The sequence below is a fragment of the Polypterus senegalus genome, chromosome 4 (assembly GCF_016835505.1).
Source record: "Polypterus senegalus isolate Bchr_013 chromosome 4, ASM1683550v1, whole genome shotgun sequence".
NCBI lineage: Eukaryota > Metazoa > Chordata > Cladistia > Polypteriformes > Polypteridae > Polypterus > Polypterus senegalus.
This window is the reverse complement of record NC_053157.1, coordinates 235,000,137-235,017,242: the sequence shown is the minus strand read 5'-3', so window position 1 is coordinate 235,017,242 and position 17,106 is coordinate 235,000,137. Positions and strand designations below refer to the sequence as shown.

Genomic DNA, 17,106 nt, shown 5'->3' with positions numbered 1-17,106 from the left:
CATGACCGGTTTGGTGGTGGGTCAGTGATGGCATATCTGGGGAGGCATATCCATGGAGGGACACACAGACCTATACAGGCTAGAAAATAGCGCCTTGACTGTTATTAGGTATCGGGTTGAAATCCTTTGAACCCCCTTGTCAGACCAGATCCTGGGATCCTCCTGGTGCACCACAATGTCCGGCCTCATGTGGCGAGAGTATTAAGGCAGTTCCTGGAGGATGAAGGAATTGATACCATCGACTCTTCCATCCACTCCACCACGCTCACTAGCCTGACGTCAATCAAATAGAACACCTCTGGGTGGGACATGCCGTTTCAGTCCATCCAATGTCTCAGACTGTCCAGGAGCTCAGTGATGCCCTGGTCCAGATCTGGGAGGAGACACCATCCGTTGTCTCATCAGGACATTGTCAGGCATGCATACAAGCACGTGGGGTGGGGGGAATACAATCTACTGAGTACCATTTGGAGTTGCTGCAATGAAATTTCGGCAAAATGGACTAGCCTGTCACATTATTTTTTCCTTTCATTTTTGAGGTGTTTTTGAATTCAGCCCTCTGTAGGTCGATCATTTTCATTTCCATCACACGATGTACCATCCTTTCATTGCTAACACATTACCATATCAGTAGAGATATCCGACATGATTTCCCCCCCCCCTATTAAGATCTGATGCGTTTTCAAAGTGTTCCTTTAATTTTTTTGAGCAGTGTATTAATGCACACGTCATCTTTGATGCCAAGATGAGGCTGACAGTTGTCACTTGCAATGCAACATAAAAAAGGGCATCTTCAAGAACAGATGCCATCCGCAAATTGAAATCAGAGAATGTACGTTTTTATTCTTCCCGTTACTCGTATAATCTGTTTCTTTTGTTTGTTTCTGACACCTGCACTTAAGCCACCAAATAAAAGGTTCTTTGCGAGCCTCTGATTTAGAGACGAAAGGTTCTCTCTCATGCTGTTGGATGCGTCTTGAGGCTGGACTACCAGCCAATGAAGGTCTGCAGCATCCTGATTGCATATGTGTATGAGGTTCATTAGTATGGTCCACATTCAGTACGGTTGTTTCAGGGCGGAACTGGGCAGGGTCACAAATGCAAATTTACAAATTGAACATGGTTTATAATGGGTAAATGGTGTAAAAATGTGCTCACTCTAGGCTTTGTAAATGTATTTTTTTCATTTTCACCATTTGTGTATTTTCAGGCTTGAATTCGCACAAAGTTTTATAAATGGATGGATGGATCTGAGAAGTGGAGCTGATGAAATGTGTCTATCAGCCGAAACTCAAGTTCAAGCCCCTCCATGTCCAGTGGTCACAATTGCTCCCTCACTCTTACTTAATCTCAGTGCTCTTGAGAATTCTCATTTTCTTATTGTTCCTCTCATTTCACCCCAAATCTTTAATAAGACCCTGCAGTTAACATGTCATCTTTAATGATGGACTCAACCACATAGCTTCATCTTAGTCTGTTGACATTCACCTACACCACGATGGAGTAACAGAGAGGAGATGAGTAGACAACTATCTAAAAGAAAAAGTAATCTGGGACATGAATTTGGGTTTTCCATTTTTGTTTTGATTTATTTAACGCAATTCTGATGCCTTAGAAATCTGGATTAAATTCAACACCACACCTACCTGTACCATCTCTTACATTATTAAAGGACAGTGGTGCAGTAGCTAGAACAGCCGCTCATGGCTTGAACCTGTGGATTTGCACTGTAATAATAGATGAGCTATGGGGTGGAGTGAGTTTGCTGTCCAACATCAACTGGAATCTACCCGTTCAGTTTAGTTTATGGGTTTGGGGCGGAGTGGTGGCTCTGAGACTAGGGATCTGCACTGGCAATTGGAAGTTTGCTGGTTCGAACCCTGTAAATGCCAAAAGTGACTCTACTCTGTTGGGACCATATCCTGCAATAGCTCCGTCCTGGGTATGATGTTAATCTGCATCCAGCTCTGCTTGTAGGCTATCCAACCTGCATGGAAAAACCTGGGGGTTGGTGGCAGAATTGGCACTCCAGCCACCATAAAAAGCCTCACCCTGGTTCCATTCCATCTGAACTAGTGTGGTGCCTAAGTGACACCCATCATATGGCTGCACTCGGGTCCTAATCTGTGATCCTGAGTTGGTTTGTCATGTGGTGGGTGCAGCAATGATCTCTATATAAGTGCCTACTCCTAACCTCCTCCTTATGGGTTCATGATTCTGGAGTCACATTCGACACCCAGATGTTGTCCACATGGACCTCACATGTTCTCTGTATGTCTGCACAAGTCTTCCTCAGGAAACTCCAGTTCGTCTCTGAAGTTCTCTGAAAATGTGCAGTCATGTGGACTGGGGACTGTAAACTAGTTCAATGTGGGAGTCAGTGGGCAGTTAAGGGGCCTGAGATGGACTGGACTGGCACCCCCTATAGACCTGCTGTCTGATGTTGTTGCTCCTTAATGTGCAACTCTCAACTGAATTAACAGTGTTTGAGAGAATAATGGGATTTTACATACCGGTATATACTTTAGTTTAACATGTATGCTGAATCCCTTAACTTTCCCAACATGTTCTATAGGTGTACATTATATAATAATCAGCTTAAAGTTAGTGCTGTGTTTAACAAATCCACTTATGGAGTAAATGTCTTTCTTTGTGAGGAGGAGAGTTTGTGGACACGATCACCACGGACAAATCACTCCATCTGAATGGTACCTGCACAACATTAGAAAATGAAGACTTGTGACCAAAATCTTGCCAGCAGATTTAGCTGTAAGGTGGAAGGATTTTACGATTTGTTATTTGTGTGTTACAAAACTTGGTGCAGGAAAAGTCATATACTGGATTCTTTCAGTTTCTTTGAGCTCACACAAACATTAACATTTTACTAATTGTTAGGTCAGTTATTCTCAGTTGTTATGCACCTAAGTAGTTCATCTCTAATTGTGTATCTTGCTCTGATTTTGCCACAACAAACAGAAGTAGAACTTACAAAAGAAGAAGAAAGGTGAAGGTTTCATTATATTACTTACTTCTTCCCACACTCATTGATGAATTCCGTTCATCTGCTTCTCTCCCGATTCCTTCACCGACTTTTTCTTCAAACTCAGTTATCTCAGATTTCAGTCCCACCGAATTCTGCTGGGTGGTCAGTTGTCCCACATTAGTGACTAAAGGCTGTGAACTGAAATGAGATTCTTCACAGATATCTTCCTTAGAAATATTCCCAGTTTCATGCTTTTGCAGTTCAAGACTAACTGACAAATTTTCTGAATCCTCAACTTTAATTTCAATAATCTTCTCCTTGCACTCCTCCTCTTTAAAAACTGAAATTCTTCTTTCACAATCCTCCACCTTCACACATAAATATTCCGGTGCACCCCACTCATGGTCCTCTTGTTTAATAGGCTCCAGTCTTTCATCTATGCCACCCTCTTTGGCTAACTCCATGTCCTGTGTGAAACTCTTCCCTACCCACAAATATATGTTGCTCTTTTCTAGAATTTCGTCATCACATAGACAGCCCTGGCCTGGATGTCAGACACCTCCTGGTATGGCCATGTGAAATGGATGGAGGCTTCTTTTAATCTATCAAAATAAAAGAGGCATAATTAATTCATAAAGGTGTCAAAAATAACTTGAGCACAATTCCAGTTTAACACTAGAATCCCTGAAGCCTACGGAAAAACTTGTAATCTCTGGCCATCTTAAATTCGTTAGCACCTCTCCTCACTAGCGTCTTTTGTTTTGCAAATCTGTCGATCAGCACAGGCAGAAAACAGCCTGCTATCCCATCCCATCCCAGCTCAAGTCTCTTTATCGTGGTGTGAGATGCCTGGAGTTGTATTAGGTAAATAATATATTGTTTTTTGGAATACATACATTTCATGCGTGTTCCATGTCTACAAAGATCTGTGTAAGTGTAGGATGACACAAAATGCAAGGCAAGAAATACTGAACACATAACTAAAACAGAAACGTTTTCCATGTTATACTAATAATGACACAAAGTGAATATGTGAAGAAGACTTTACTCTAAATATCAAATAAACACGTGTGCTTTTATTCAAGAATATAACCAAAGAAAAAAAAAAATCATTCAGTTTACATGTTGCTGTCAATGAGTTCAAAACCCAAGCTCAAATGTCAAACGATAGAAAGCTGATTATGTATTCTTGGATGGAGCAGAGGTAAGAACTGCAGCCTTATAACCAAAAGGTTCCGGGTTCGAGTCCCCGGGCAGTCTGCAGTTTGAGTAGTGAGCTGCTATTATTATTACTATCTTCTTATATGATACACTACCGTGGCTGTCCGTTTGTCTGTCCAGGATTTTAAATCACCTGTAACTCGCAAACCGTTTGACCTAATGACCTGAAATTTGGCACACATATACTACGTGACTTCTACTGTCGGGTTTCGGGGTGATGATTGACCTCCAAGTTTATTCCTCTTTTTATTTTATTGTAGAATCAACTTTCTGCAGTCTACAGTAGGACGGCTGTGCGTACTGACGCCATTCTTATCCCTACCACCTTCGCCATCACTTCCCCTACAACTTCATATCTTAAATCATTCTTGAGGCAGATTGAAGACTTAATTGCCAGCTTAAGTGAAAAATTAAGAAAAATGTACTAAGTAATTGCAAGGCAAACACTGACTTAATCAGTTTTACCGCGACAAGATGCCAATGGAATAAGAGAAGCTTGTCGCTAGGGTAGAGAAAACAAGAGCTGCTCAGAAGTGGTAAGCACATCAACCTTTGAGCAAACAAATGCTAAATGCACAGAGAAAGAGCACGAAAACTATGAGTCAAGTGTATTTGTGCAGTGCGCCGTTACTGGTAATATAATACAAACATACATTTGAGTTGAATCTGTAACACCCGGTTTAAATTTTGGATGCTTGTAAAAGTTAGCACTTTTTAATTATTCAGTTTTATTCTCTCAGTGACGTTCACGTAGTGCAAAGAACTTGCCTCTCCCTCTCTGAGTTGATGACATTTATCTCCATTCTTTTCACAAGAGCAGCGATGACCACCATAACATCAGACAGCTTCTTCACAGAGTTTTTGCTGGCTAATTGACTGTTGCACCTCAATAAAACTCTGCTTGGCACCATAAAGTAAAATGGGACCTCCACCAGCAGCTAAATTCACTTCAGTACATGAGCGGCTCTTCACGCTAGTGTTTAGATCTGGACGGTGTATGTACCCAAAAAAGAAGTCTAACTGCATTCTTGTACCATTGTTTGTGGCATTACACGTGTAATTTGTGAGCATGCCCTTGTCAATCAAACAGAGGATGCTATCTGAATAAATAAATCAAGATAAAGAACATTCGATCTGGCTTTTATATAAGTAACATATAAATGATTCTGATGTAAAGAACATCTTAGAACATAATCACAAACAGGAGTTTGCCTGATACGTTGGCGAGCTCTGTAAGCCGTGCTGTATCTTTGAAGGACAGGTGTTCTTATATGTGAGTGGACGTTTCTTGTGGTGAGGGCTTCTGTTCTCTTTCTCCGATCTGAGCTCACCTCTGTTATAGCTCGTCTTTATTTGAAAACAGCAGTGTCAGATCAGGGCAAGCGTGAATGCGACTGACAGAATAAAACTGAATAAAAAAAAAAAGCTAACCTTTTCAAGTACCATACATTTACACCGGCTGTTACAGATTCAAATCAAATGCATGTTTTTATTGTATAATAGTGACAATAAGAGCAGCTCACTACTAAAAACGTTTAATTTGGGACACGTGAAGACTCAAACCCACGACTTTCTGAATAAGAGTCAGCAGTTCTTACCACTGCACTACCAAGGCAGTCGCTACAACGACATACACTAACCCGATTTCTTTTTCTCCGGTTATAGTCTTGAATAAAAGCGCACTTGTTTTGTTATATTTGTACCTTTTGTGAAAGTGCTTATTTGATATTTGGACTTCAGTCTTCACACATTATACACTTCACGTCAAAATTTTGTCATTAGTACCAAAACATGAAAAAAGTTTGTCTTTTAGGTATGTGTTCAACATTTCTTGCATTTCCTGTCATCCTATACGTACGTACAGTAGATCTTTGTAGACATGGAACACACATGAAATGCACGTGTTCCAAATAACAATATATCTTTTAGCCTATACAGCTCTAGGTACTACTTTACTCCCTGATAAACCAGACTTGAGCTGGGAGAGGTTTTTGCATTTCTGCGGTGGTGGGAGGGTGTGTGGTATTACCGTGTGGTCACGTAGGAACAACAGAAAGAGGCAGAGGTTAGGAGCGCACGCTGATACAGTGCATTGCTGCACCCACATAGAAAAAAATAAGGCAGTGTGCCCCGTGGTTACTCTCTCAGGTGGGCATTAGCATATCATAATCCCTTGTACCAATAGCATGAGTTTTCTGCATTTGACTTATACGACCAACATTATAAAATAGCAGAAATTATACAGTAAAATCAAGTCCCAACTTATTCGCAGGAGACATGGAACACACATGAAATGCACGTGTTCCAAATAACGATATATTTTTTTAGCCTATACAGCTCTAGGTACTACTTCACTTCCTGATAAACCAGACTTGAGCTGGGAGAGGTTTTTGCATTTTCTGCGGTGGTGTGAGGAAGTGATAGCTGGCTGCTTGCTGCTTGGGCTTAACAACACATTTACAAGACAAAAGTTGCTGGATGGAGAGGTGTGATCGGATTTAAGGTGGGCCGAATTAACACTTTTTTTTGTAAACTTTGGTAAATCTATTGTTAAAGGACTGCTAAAGACCCAGCAAGCAAGCCAGAGTCAGGTGGTTGGTGGACAAAGCTTGCTGGGAGGTTTGGAGGAGAAGAGAATTGCGATTATTGTGTTATTTGATTGTGTTAAGGTGCTTAGGGAACACTGTGCAAAAAGAAAACAATTAAAAATACCTCTTAGTGTTTTTACCTGGTGTTCTAAGTGTAAGTCTTTTGGGTTTAAAGGGGCAACAGTGTCACCTAATGTCCACAATATCAAAAGCTATTTTTAAACAAACACAAGTTGTCCATAGAGGGAAATTGCAACAATAGTTCATAATGGAAGAGAAGCAATATATAATTCATTATGTGACTGAAAAAATAATAACCAGTTAAATTGTGAAATGAAAATGAGAAAAATAGCATGCTTAATTCAGCCCTAAAGACACAACCTACCATGAATCTCGGAAGAACAACAAAGTATTACCAGAATATTCTCATTATGGTAAACTACTGTGGAACTGAAATAAAAACTTAGAACTGTCAGTTGTAATTCGGCATGCCCAGTTCAGATAGTGTCATCTTGTAAAGTGGAATGTGGCTCAGTAATGACATCATCACATACTCTGTAAATCACCATAAACCAGAGTAGCAGGAATGATGTACCGTATATACTCACGTATAAATTGGGTCTTGAAACCCGAAAAATCGATCATAAAATCAGACCCCGACTTATACGACACTGTGGTATAGTGGGTCCACAGCTCACTGTGCAAAGGCCAATTCATTTTAAATAAATGATCACCGCGCTCGCGGCTTAGCGAGGGTACGTTGGGCCATAGCGGGCCATGGGGCATTCCGTAGGGTGTGGGCGTTTCTCACCGAGTGCACAGGTGTGGAACTGCCCACATTCGTGATTGTCCCATGGCTAATGCTGCAGCTGCTGTGGCCCGCGTCATTTTAAAAAGTGCGAGGCGGCTGAGAGGGGGATCAGAGAGAGAAAGGAAAGGAAAGAGGACGGAGGTTACCGGGAGCAGATGAGGAGGCAGGTCGGTGAGAGAGAGAGAGCCGCGAAGAGTGTGCGGGTGAGCGAGTGAACGAACAAGCGCTCACGGGCAGCTGCAAGGGCCTGGGATGTTAGGCCTACACCCAGGCGTTGGAGTTAGATGTCGCTCCCGCTGAGCGATCAGGTAGCGGGAGTGACCAAGGGAAGGCGACTGGCCGCAGAGAAGCCAAGGAAAGGCAGCAGAAGTCGAGAGACTTGGTGATGGAATCCTCAACGTGGGCGACCTGGCCGTTGTGGAAATCCAAGTCTCTGAGGCAGGGATGAGTGCCGCCTGAAGCCAGGGTTCGGGAGGTCTCCAGTCTCATGAGTGAGAAGTAGAGGGCAGTTGCAGAGAGCGTCTCGCCTGCTGTAAAGCCCAACCGGGAGAAGCAGGTGAGACGCTACCAGAAAAGCACTGGACTTGTTGTTTTAAGAACTGCTTCCTAAAGAACATTTTAAACCTCTCGTTTTAAAGGATTGTTTTTTCTATTGTTTTAACTTCCACGTTGGTTTTTTTGGATTATTTATTTAATGAAGAACTTTGAGAACTGCACTTTATGAACACTGTTTTGTGTTTGACTGTCTTTTAATAAAAGCACTTTGCACTTTCAACCATCCCCTTGCTTAGATGTTATTGCCTCCGCTGACTAGCTCACTCGGTTTCATTATCGACGGTGTTGGGTTCAAGGGTTCCCAAAATCAGATGGGAGTGTGGAGCCAGAACCCACATCGTCACAGACACTTCATTTTTTTTTTTTTTTAAAACATCTTCTTGCCTCCTCCAATCTCGCATCGGTTTCTCAGACGCATCGAATTTTATTGCAGCAGCACAGTTATCAATTTGTTTTACTACTTCAACGACTTTTAATTTAAAGCCAGCTTCATATTTTCTTCTGATCGAACGCTGCATCGTAGATAAGGGATGCTCTTACGATAAAGGTGTATGAGGGTGGGAGATACAAAAAACACAAATCAGTCCAAATGTTGCTTCGGAATAGTTTGGGAATTACTGTGTGGTCATGTAGGCACAATAGAAAGAGAGAGAAGTTAGGAGCACATGCTAATACAGCGCATTGCCGCAACCACATGGAAAAAAAAAAAAAAGGCAGTGTGCTCCGTGGTTTCTCTCAGGTGGGTGTTAGCATATCATAATCCCTTGTACCAACAGCATGAGTTTTCCGCTTTCGACTTTTATGACCAACATTATAAAATACCAGAAATGATGTGGTAAAATCAAGTCCCAACTTATTCGCGGGAGAACTTATCCGCGAGTACATACGGTAGTTTTCGCGCATGTGTGGTCCAAATCGGGGAGCGACACGGCACTGTAAAGTAAGAAGTACAGTTACAGATATGCATGTTTAGGCAATCGGGTAGTAACTGGCGATGTTTTAATGATTCATTTCATTCAGTTCACCAAAATGATTAGCATTTTTGTATCACTAATTTGTTCACTTCTAAAACAAAAAGCTTACTGATATCATACAGAAGTAACGCTTAAATAAAATTATTAAAATAAAGTCATGCATGTTTTCATACATAACAGAGAACCATCTGGTTGCATTTTAATCTGGTTACTGCAGTCTACATGCCCAGAGCCTAATCAAATAAGCATTTTTTTTTTTTTGCCTAGATGTCGAAAGAAACAACATGTGAGTGCTCATCTTTTATGACTAAATAAATTTGATTTCAGTCTTGGATTAATCTCCTGCATTTTGCTTATTTTATATCTGGTACTTTCTGATGCAATCTCCCATTTATACAGAATCAGTGAATTGAACCGAGATTCACTGCACTGAGAGTCACTTGTCTGCAGTCCGTTCCTCCGTTCATTACACAAACCGATTCTTTTTGGTTTATACTGTACTGCAGGTTGTGAATGAACTTTCAGTTGTTCTCCAAATCAGTAGATGGAATCCTGGTTCATTCAGTCAGTCAGTGTACTGAGATGGTCACAGTCACTCAGTCAGAGTAAACGGAGGTGTTTGGTGTCATCGATCAAGTCAGTCATTGCCTTGTTGTCGTCACAACCATAGACATAGAATTACTAGACACCGCATGACCAGCAGCATCGTACGTCAAAGTCGCCGCCATATTGCGAGTGGCACTAATGTGGGGTAAAGTAATGGATAAAGATTCCTCACGAATGTGCTGCTTGGGATTGTACAAACCGCTGTACGCTCTAAACCAGATCTCGGGGGATTACATTTCATAGGAAAGGCAGAACAATTGTTTTGGTTATATTTGGCCATTAGAAAATCCTGTTTTATAATCTTAACTGTAGCTACGCCAGGCCAAGATAGCAAAGCTACGCATTTATGTGTTCAAGTGAGCCTCCAAACAACGTTTTGGCTAAACGTATTTAGTCACTAACTATGTAGATTGCTGTTAGCTGTTAACATTTCTCAAACTCTGAAGGTTTCCCAAAGAAACCCACCTCAGGAAATAGTGGGAAGTCAGGTAGCTCTTAGATGGTATTTGGAGAAAGCTGTCCTGTGATGTGTGCTGCGCTAGTTTGGTAACAGATGCTGTACCGGCGTCATATGATCAAAGCTACCACCTGCTCACATTAAAAAACAAAGGAGTTTTGATGATTCCTTCTGAGGGTCCAGTCAAGGTGGTCAAAGTAGCTGAGCGTGTTATCCGACAGTCGACATTAGGGCAAGCTGTCAGTGTATCTTTGACCAGTCAGTTTGTTCAGGCTGAGATTGGTTCAGATGGTGTGTTTTTTTTCTCAAAGAGCACATCAAGGAAACACAGTTTGAAATTGACAACCATCATTTCATGCTCATGTCTTTAGTTGTGTCTGTCTTCTACAAATTAAGACTGCACCATATTGCCAGACTGAATACTCTCAAATTACAGAGTGGCAACACACAGAAAAAGCTATGCAAGACAGTTCTGTTTCAAGGATTTTAGATCCCATCCTGTAGATATTTAAGTAACCACATTGTGTGTGTGTGTGTGTGTGTGTGTGTGTGTGTGAGAGAGAGAGAGAGTGAAATGTTTTCAGAAATTATTAAGCCAATTTGTATACAATAAATGTCATTGAGTGGATCATTTCACTGTTAAAAGAAAGAGCAGACTGCCAGTTGCAGTCTTACTATTTTGACTTTCAGAGACATTGGTCAAGTTTTCGTCTCAATAATTAATAATAATAATAATAATAATACATTTTATTTAATAGGTGCCTTTCTTAGCACTCAAGGTCATTTTACAATAAAATTAAACAACATTAGGAAAATTAAAACAAGAGAATGATAAATCAAAAAGCAATAATTAGCAAAGAAACAAAGATAACTGGCAGTAACAGTGCAAAATTCACAATTGGTACACCAGTTTGAAAAGATACGTTTTGAGGACAGTTTTAAAATGTGTTATTGAATCGAGCTAACGTTTATGAGAGGGAAGAGAATTCCCGAGTTGAGAAGCACAATGAGAGACGCTCGAGCTCCCATAGCACAGAGTTTGACGTGTGGTACAGAAAGTCGAGCTGCAGATGAGGATCTGAGTGAACGAGAGGAGTGCCAGTCTGGAGGAGATCAGTGAGGTTGTGGAGACCTTTAAATGTTCAGAGCGGTATTTAGTATTGTATTCTGTAGCGAACAGGGAGCCAGTAAAGTTGAGAGAGAATCGGTGTAATATGTGCAGTGGATTTAGAACAGAAGGTTATTATCCTGGTAGCAGAATTTTGAAGAAGTTGTAAGCGATGGATGCGTTTTTGTGGGATGTCAGATAGAATAGAATTACAGTAATCTATACGTGAGGTGACTCGGGCATTAACCGATACTTCAGTACTGTGTTGTGTAAGAACAGGATGAAGTCTAGAAATGTTTCGGAGATGGAAATGTTACTTTTATGTGAGGAATTATTTATTATTATTAATAAGAATAATAAAATAAATATTAATTTTTAACAATTGCTATTATTAGTGTATAAATGGACATAAATAATTGCATTTAAACGATTCGACAAAATCTTTTGTATGTAAATGATATGGTTTTAAGCGTTATTGTTTTTTCATCAGAAAACCCGGTTTCCGCGTCTACCTGCATCAGTTTAAAATGCGCTTTTGCCACTCGCAATATGGCTGATGCGCTGACGTATCGTGTTGACTGGGCAACACAGTGAATGCGGCGTCTTCCTATATAGGTCTATGGTCACGAGCGTTTTGTGTATACCGATAGGCTATTTCCTAAAGACAGCAGCCATATAAGTGAAGTTAGAATGACAGCTGCAGACTGTCACAGAATGTAATATAAACCGTAGTACGCACTGCGCGTGCCTCGAAAAGATTCGTGCGTTAATGTCATTGTGCCAGTACGTTCGTTCAGAGACCAAGCCATGTACAAAAGAACTTGTTCGTTCGTTTATTGCACATCACTAGCAGGACCTGCTGCCTCACCCGCCGCTTTTAGAGACGAGCCCCTTCATTGTCTCATTTTGAGAAGCTCCGAGTGAAAATACAAGTCCCAGAAGTTGCATGGATTCCTTTAAATGAAGGCACAACTATTTTTTCTACCACTCGAAAACACTTTACAGCACTCGGAAGCTTTGCCGAATTTGTATGTCACAGCAATGCGTCCCTCCACATTCTTGTGCGCGTTCATGTGACTCGGACAGACAGTAAATGCGGATTGTCAAGTCGGAAATACCACGTGAACCGATGAGCACGGAACAGACAGAGAGCTCCTGAACGCCACATTATGCATTAATAGCTACGTGACATTGTCTCCAGTGCACTGATAGTGTTACAGACGCTACGTCAAAGAAACCTCTTGTAAAATTCGAAGTCTCGATTTTTGTACTTTTCTCCACATAATAAATTCAGGCTGAATGACGAACACGGACGGGACGAGGGAGCGGCTATAGGTCCGTTTATACGCGAGCGCAGGCAGCTGCTGAGGCGCTCGCGCACAATGGATGCCCACGCCGGTCTGTCTGATCGCAGCCTGGAGGCTCAGCATGAACGTAAAATGCGGATTGGAAGTGGCCGGTTGGCGTTCATCGCCAAGACGGACGGACTGCCGCGACGTTCTATCTCTTCCTCGTCTATTCTTCATTTTTACTTCCCTTTTCACAGTATTTATCGCCCTCACGCCGCCCTTTGCTTTTAAGCCTTCCCGACATCGCTACTCCATTCTCCATTCCTCTTCCACGTGGCATTCCCTTTCCAGAGCGATGCTCACAATGCTTACCGATTACCTTTTGTTTCTTTCTTTCTTCTCTTCTTCAGATCGCCTTTATCTCTGATGTACACACATGTGTCACAAATAGAAGTCCGAGCAGCCCGCCAGCGGAATTAAACAAGAAGAAACCAAACGAGTCATCAAAGGGCGACTCTAAGAACTGCTGTTAAGACAAGGCATGCTAAGTGCGGAAACACTGCCATCTACTGGACGGAGGGATAATCATTCAGAAATGGTTTCCTCTAGTCTTTTCATTTCGAATAAATTGTACTGGTTTTATAGAAACGTATATTCTGAAAGTTGATGATTTGCATATATTAAAAGAAAATCATAAAGTATGTATGAAGACACGTATTATATATTATAAAGCACGTTAGTATAGTAAGGGTTATAGTTAGTCTTAGACCATGAAGGAGTTAATTAAGAATTTTTGCATAAAAGGGCGGCGTGCCTGCTCTTTTACTTGCTTTGTTTTGAATTTCTGTGAACGAAGGACATGGGTGGGCAAAGCCAGTCCTAGACGGCCGCAGTCGCTGCAGGGTTTTGTTCTAACCTAGTTGTTTAATTAAAAATCAATCCTTATCAATAATTAAATTTCATGGCTTGTTACTGCTTTAACTCTGCCGTATCAAGTCATTCTCATATTCTACATTTTTTTCCTTTCTAAAGATATCCTCCAAATGATTTTAAGTAGAAATGGGAAAATGATACCAAAGCGTCAAAGCGTGTTTCCATCAATCAGAAGCGTAGTGACTCGTATCACAGCGTCGGAGCTTGAGACGGAACACCGCTGTCACATGACCCGTGACGTTTGAAGCTCCGAACGTCATCAGTGCTTCACAGCGCCTTATTGGTTTGACAGCGTTTCGTCGGTTTGACAGCTTTGGCGCTAAATGAAAAGGTAGCTCATATAAAAGGCATCATTCTCATTCAGCAATGTTGGGTTGTAAGGAGAGAGAGATTTGGAGAGCTTTGGAGACAGATGGCGACTAACAGTGGCAAATGGCGTTCAAAAGTTAAATAATATAAAGGGACAAGGACTTTAGCAGAATAAAATGAACACAAACTTTTCTGACTTTTTACTGGTGACGTTAGACTGAAACAGGAGAGAGTGCTGCTTCACTTGCCCTTTTGAAAGCTTGCCTTCCTGATGGTACGCAGCTGTACCTCAAAGTTAATTCTGACATACAGAGCATCCGGAAAGTATTTACAGCGCATCACTTTTTCCACATTTTGTTATGTTACAGCCTTATTCCAAAATGGATTAAATTGTTTTTTTCCTCAGAATTCTACACACAACACCCCATAATGACAACGAGAAAAAAGTTTACATGAGGTTTTTGCAAATTTATTAAAATAAAAAAAACTGAGAAATCCCATGTCCATAAGTATTCCCAGCCTTTGCTCAATACTTTGTCGATGCACCTTTGGCAGCAATTACAGTCTCAAGTCTTTTTGAATATGATGGCACAAGCTTGGCACACCTATCCTTGGCCTGTTTCGCCCATTCCTCTTTGCAGAACCTCTCAAGCTCCATCAGGTTGGATGGCAAGCGTCGGTGCACAGCCATTTTAAGATCTCTCCAGAGATGTTCAATCGGATTCAAGTCTGGGGTCTGGCTGGGCCACTCAAGGACATTCACAGAGTTGTCCTGAAGCCACTCCTTTGATATCTTGGCTGTGTGCTTAGGGTTGTTGTCCTGCTGAAAGATGAACCGTCGCCCCAATCTGAGGTCAAGAGCGCTCTGGAGCAGGTTTTCATCCAGGATGTCTCTGTACATTGCTGCAGTCATCTTTCCCTTCATCCTGACTAGTCTCCCAGTTCATGCCGCTGAAAAACATCCCCACAGCATGATGCTGCTACCACCATGCTTCACTGTAGGGATGGTATTGGCCTGGTGATGAGCGGTGCCTGGTTTCTTCAAACGTGATGCGTGGCATTCACACCAAAGAGTTCAATCTTTGTCTCATCAGACCAGACAAATTTTGTTTCTCATGGTCTGAGAGTCCTTCAGGTGCCTTTTGGCAAACTCCAGGCGGGCTGCCATGTGCCTTTTACTAAGGAGTGGCTTCCGTCTGGCCACTCTACCATTGGTGGATTGCTGCTGAGATGGTTGTTCTTCTGGAAGGTTCTCCTCTCTCCACAGAGGACCTCTGGAGCTCTGACAGAGTGACCATCGGGTTCTTGGTCATCTCCCTGACTAAGGCCCTTCTTCCCCGATCACTCAGTTTAGATGGCCAGCCAGCTCTATGAAGAGTCCTGGTGGTTTTGAACTTCTTCCACTTATGGATGATGGAGGCCACTGTGCTCATTGGGACCTTCAAAGCAGCAGACATTTTTCTGTAACCTTCCCCAGATTTGTGCCTCGAGACAATCCTGTCTCAGAGGTCTACAGACAAGTCCTTTGTCTTCATGCTTGGTTTGTGCTCTGACATGAACTGTCAACTGTGGGACCTTCTATAGACAGGTGTGTGCCTTTCCAAATCATGTCACATCAACTGAATTTACCACACATGGACTCCAATGAAGCTTCAGAAACATCTCAAGGATGATCAGGGGCAACAGGATGGACCTGAGCTCAATCTGGAGCTTCATGGCAAAGGCTGTGAATACTTATGTACATGGGATTTCTCAGTTCTTTTATTTTTAATAAATTTGCAAAAACCTCAAGTAAACGTTTTTCACGTTGTCTTTATGGGGTGTTGTGTGTAGAATTCTGAGGAAAAAAATTAATTGAATCCATTTTGGAATAAGGCTGTAACATAACAAAATGTGGAAAAAGTGATGCGCTGTGAATACTTTCTGGATGCACTGTAACTTCATCTGTTATAAAAGCTGTTGAAATGCTTTGAGGAAATAAAATATTGGATGGCACAAAATTTCTTGCAATAAAACAGAAGTCATTATTTTTGGTCCTTTGGCAGCAATGACTCATAATGATGTCAGAAACCAAGGAGCAATTAAAACCAAGAATACAGCTGTTTAAAACTAAAATAAGCAATAAGAGTTCAAAATCTTAATGAGTGAGACAAATTAAATGAATCAGACGTGTTAGTTGAGTAGCAAGCACTTGTTATTAAGCAACTGGGTTGGAACAAAAACCTGCAGCCAATGCAGCCCTCCAGGAATGACTTTGCCCACCCCTGTTTGAAGGAGTTGAGCTAACGAACAGCGAGGTTTTGTTTTAGGAACACACGTGCTGGGTCTTCTGCCTGATATGACAGATTAAACAAGTTTCTGTAAGCATTCAAGGCTTCATTATGGGAACACTATAGGCAAGCTTTTGTACTAGTGAGTATATATATATATATATATATATATATATATATATATATATATATATATATATATATATATATATATATATATATATATATATATATATATATATATATATATATAGGTTAGGGCGGCTTGGTGGCGCAGTGGGTAGCACTGCTGCCTTGCAGTAAGGAGACCCGGGTTTGCTTCCCGGTTCCTCCCTGCGTAGAGTTTGCATGTTCTCCCCGTGTCTGTGTGGGTTTCCTCTGGGTGCTCCAGTTTCCTCCCACAGTCCAAAGACAAATTCTAAATTATCCCAAATGTGTGCTTGGTGTGTGGGTGTGTGTGTGCCCTGTGGTGGACTGGCACCTTGCCCAAGGTTTGTTTCCTGCTTTGCGCCCTGTGCTGGCTGGGATTGGCTCCAGCAGACCCCCATGACCCTGTGAATAGGATATAGCAGGTTGGATAATAGATGGATGGATATCTAGGTTAATGGTGCATTTTAGTTTATATGTCTGTGCCTCTTTATGAATAATAATAATAAAGTTACAGAAGAGTATATTAACCCAGTTTTAAAATATATAAGAATTAATTATTAAGGGCCTGTACTTTTATTTCAAGTAGACAAGAGTCACCATTCCAAGCTGTCCACAGCTCAGCCCAGTTCTTGTGTACTAAACAGATGGCATGGACGGCTAGTACCACTTTCTATTATGGTGACGCAAATCGGATGTTAGTTTTTAACATTAGGCACCCGAAGGGGACATTAACATTAGGGACCTGTAGGCAACTATGCTCCACCCCCACTAACTTTAAGGTTAGTATTTGTGGTTTGGGTAGGTCAGTCTAATAATTTAAAGTCCAAAAATTAAGCAAGCGGGGAATCTCCC

At 41.5% G+C, this 17,106-nt stretch overlaps 1 protein-coding gene across 1 annotated transcript in view; it reads right to left on the bottom strand.

The window, feature by feature from the left end:
• The window catches only part of LOC120528176 (oocyte zinc finger protein XlCOF6-like), a 321,282-nt gene extending 308,208 nt beyond the window's left edge, over nt 1-13,074 (bottom strand). The window contains exons 1-2 of the mRNA XM_039752262.1: nt 12,972-13,074; nt 3,030-3,585 (exon numbers count right to left, since the gene is read on the bottom strand). Of these exons, the coding sequence (XP_039608196.1) occupies nt 3,030-3,447 (418 nt within the window). The 5' untranslated portion in view covers nt 3,448-3,585; nt 12,972-13,074. The remainder of the gene's footprint in view (nt 1-3,029; nt 3,586-12,971) is intronic.
• Between the last annotated feature and the right edge of the window lie 4,032 nt (nt 13,075-17,106).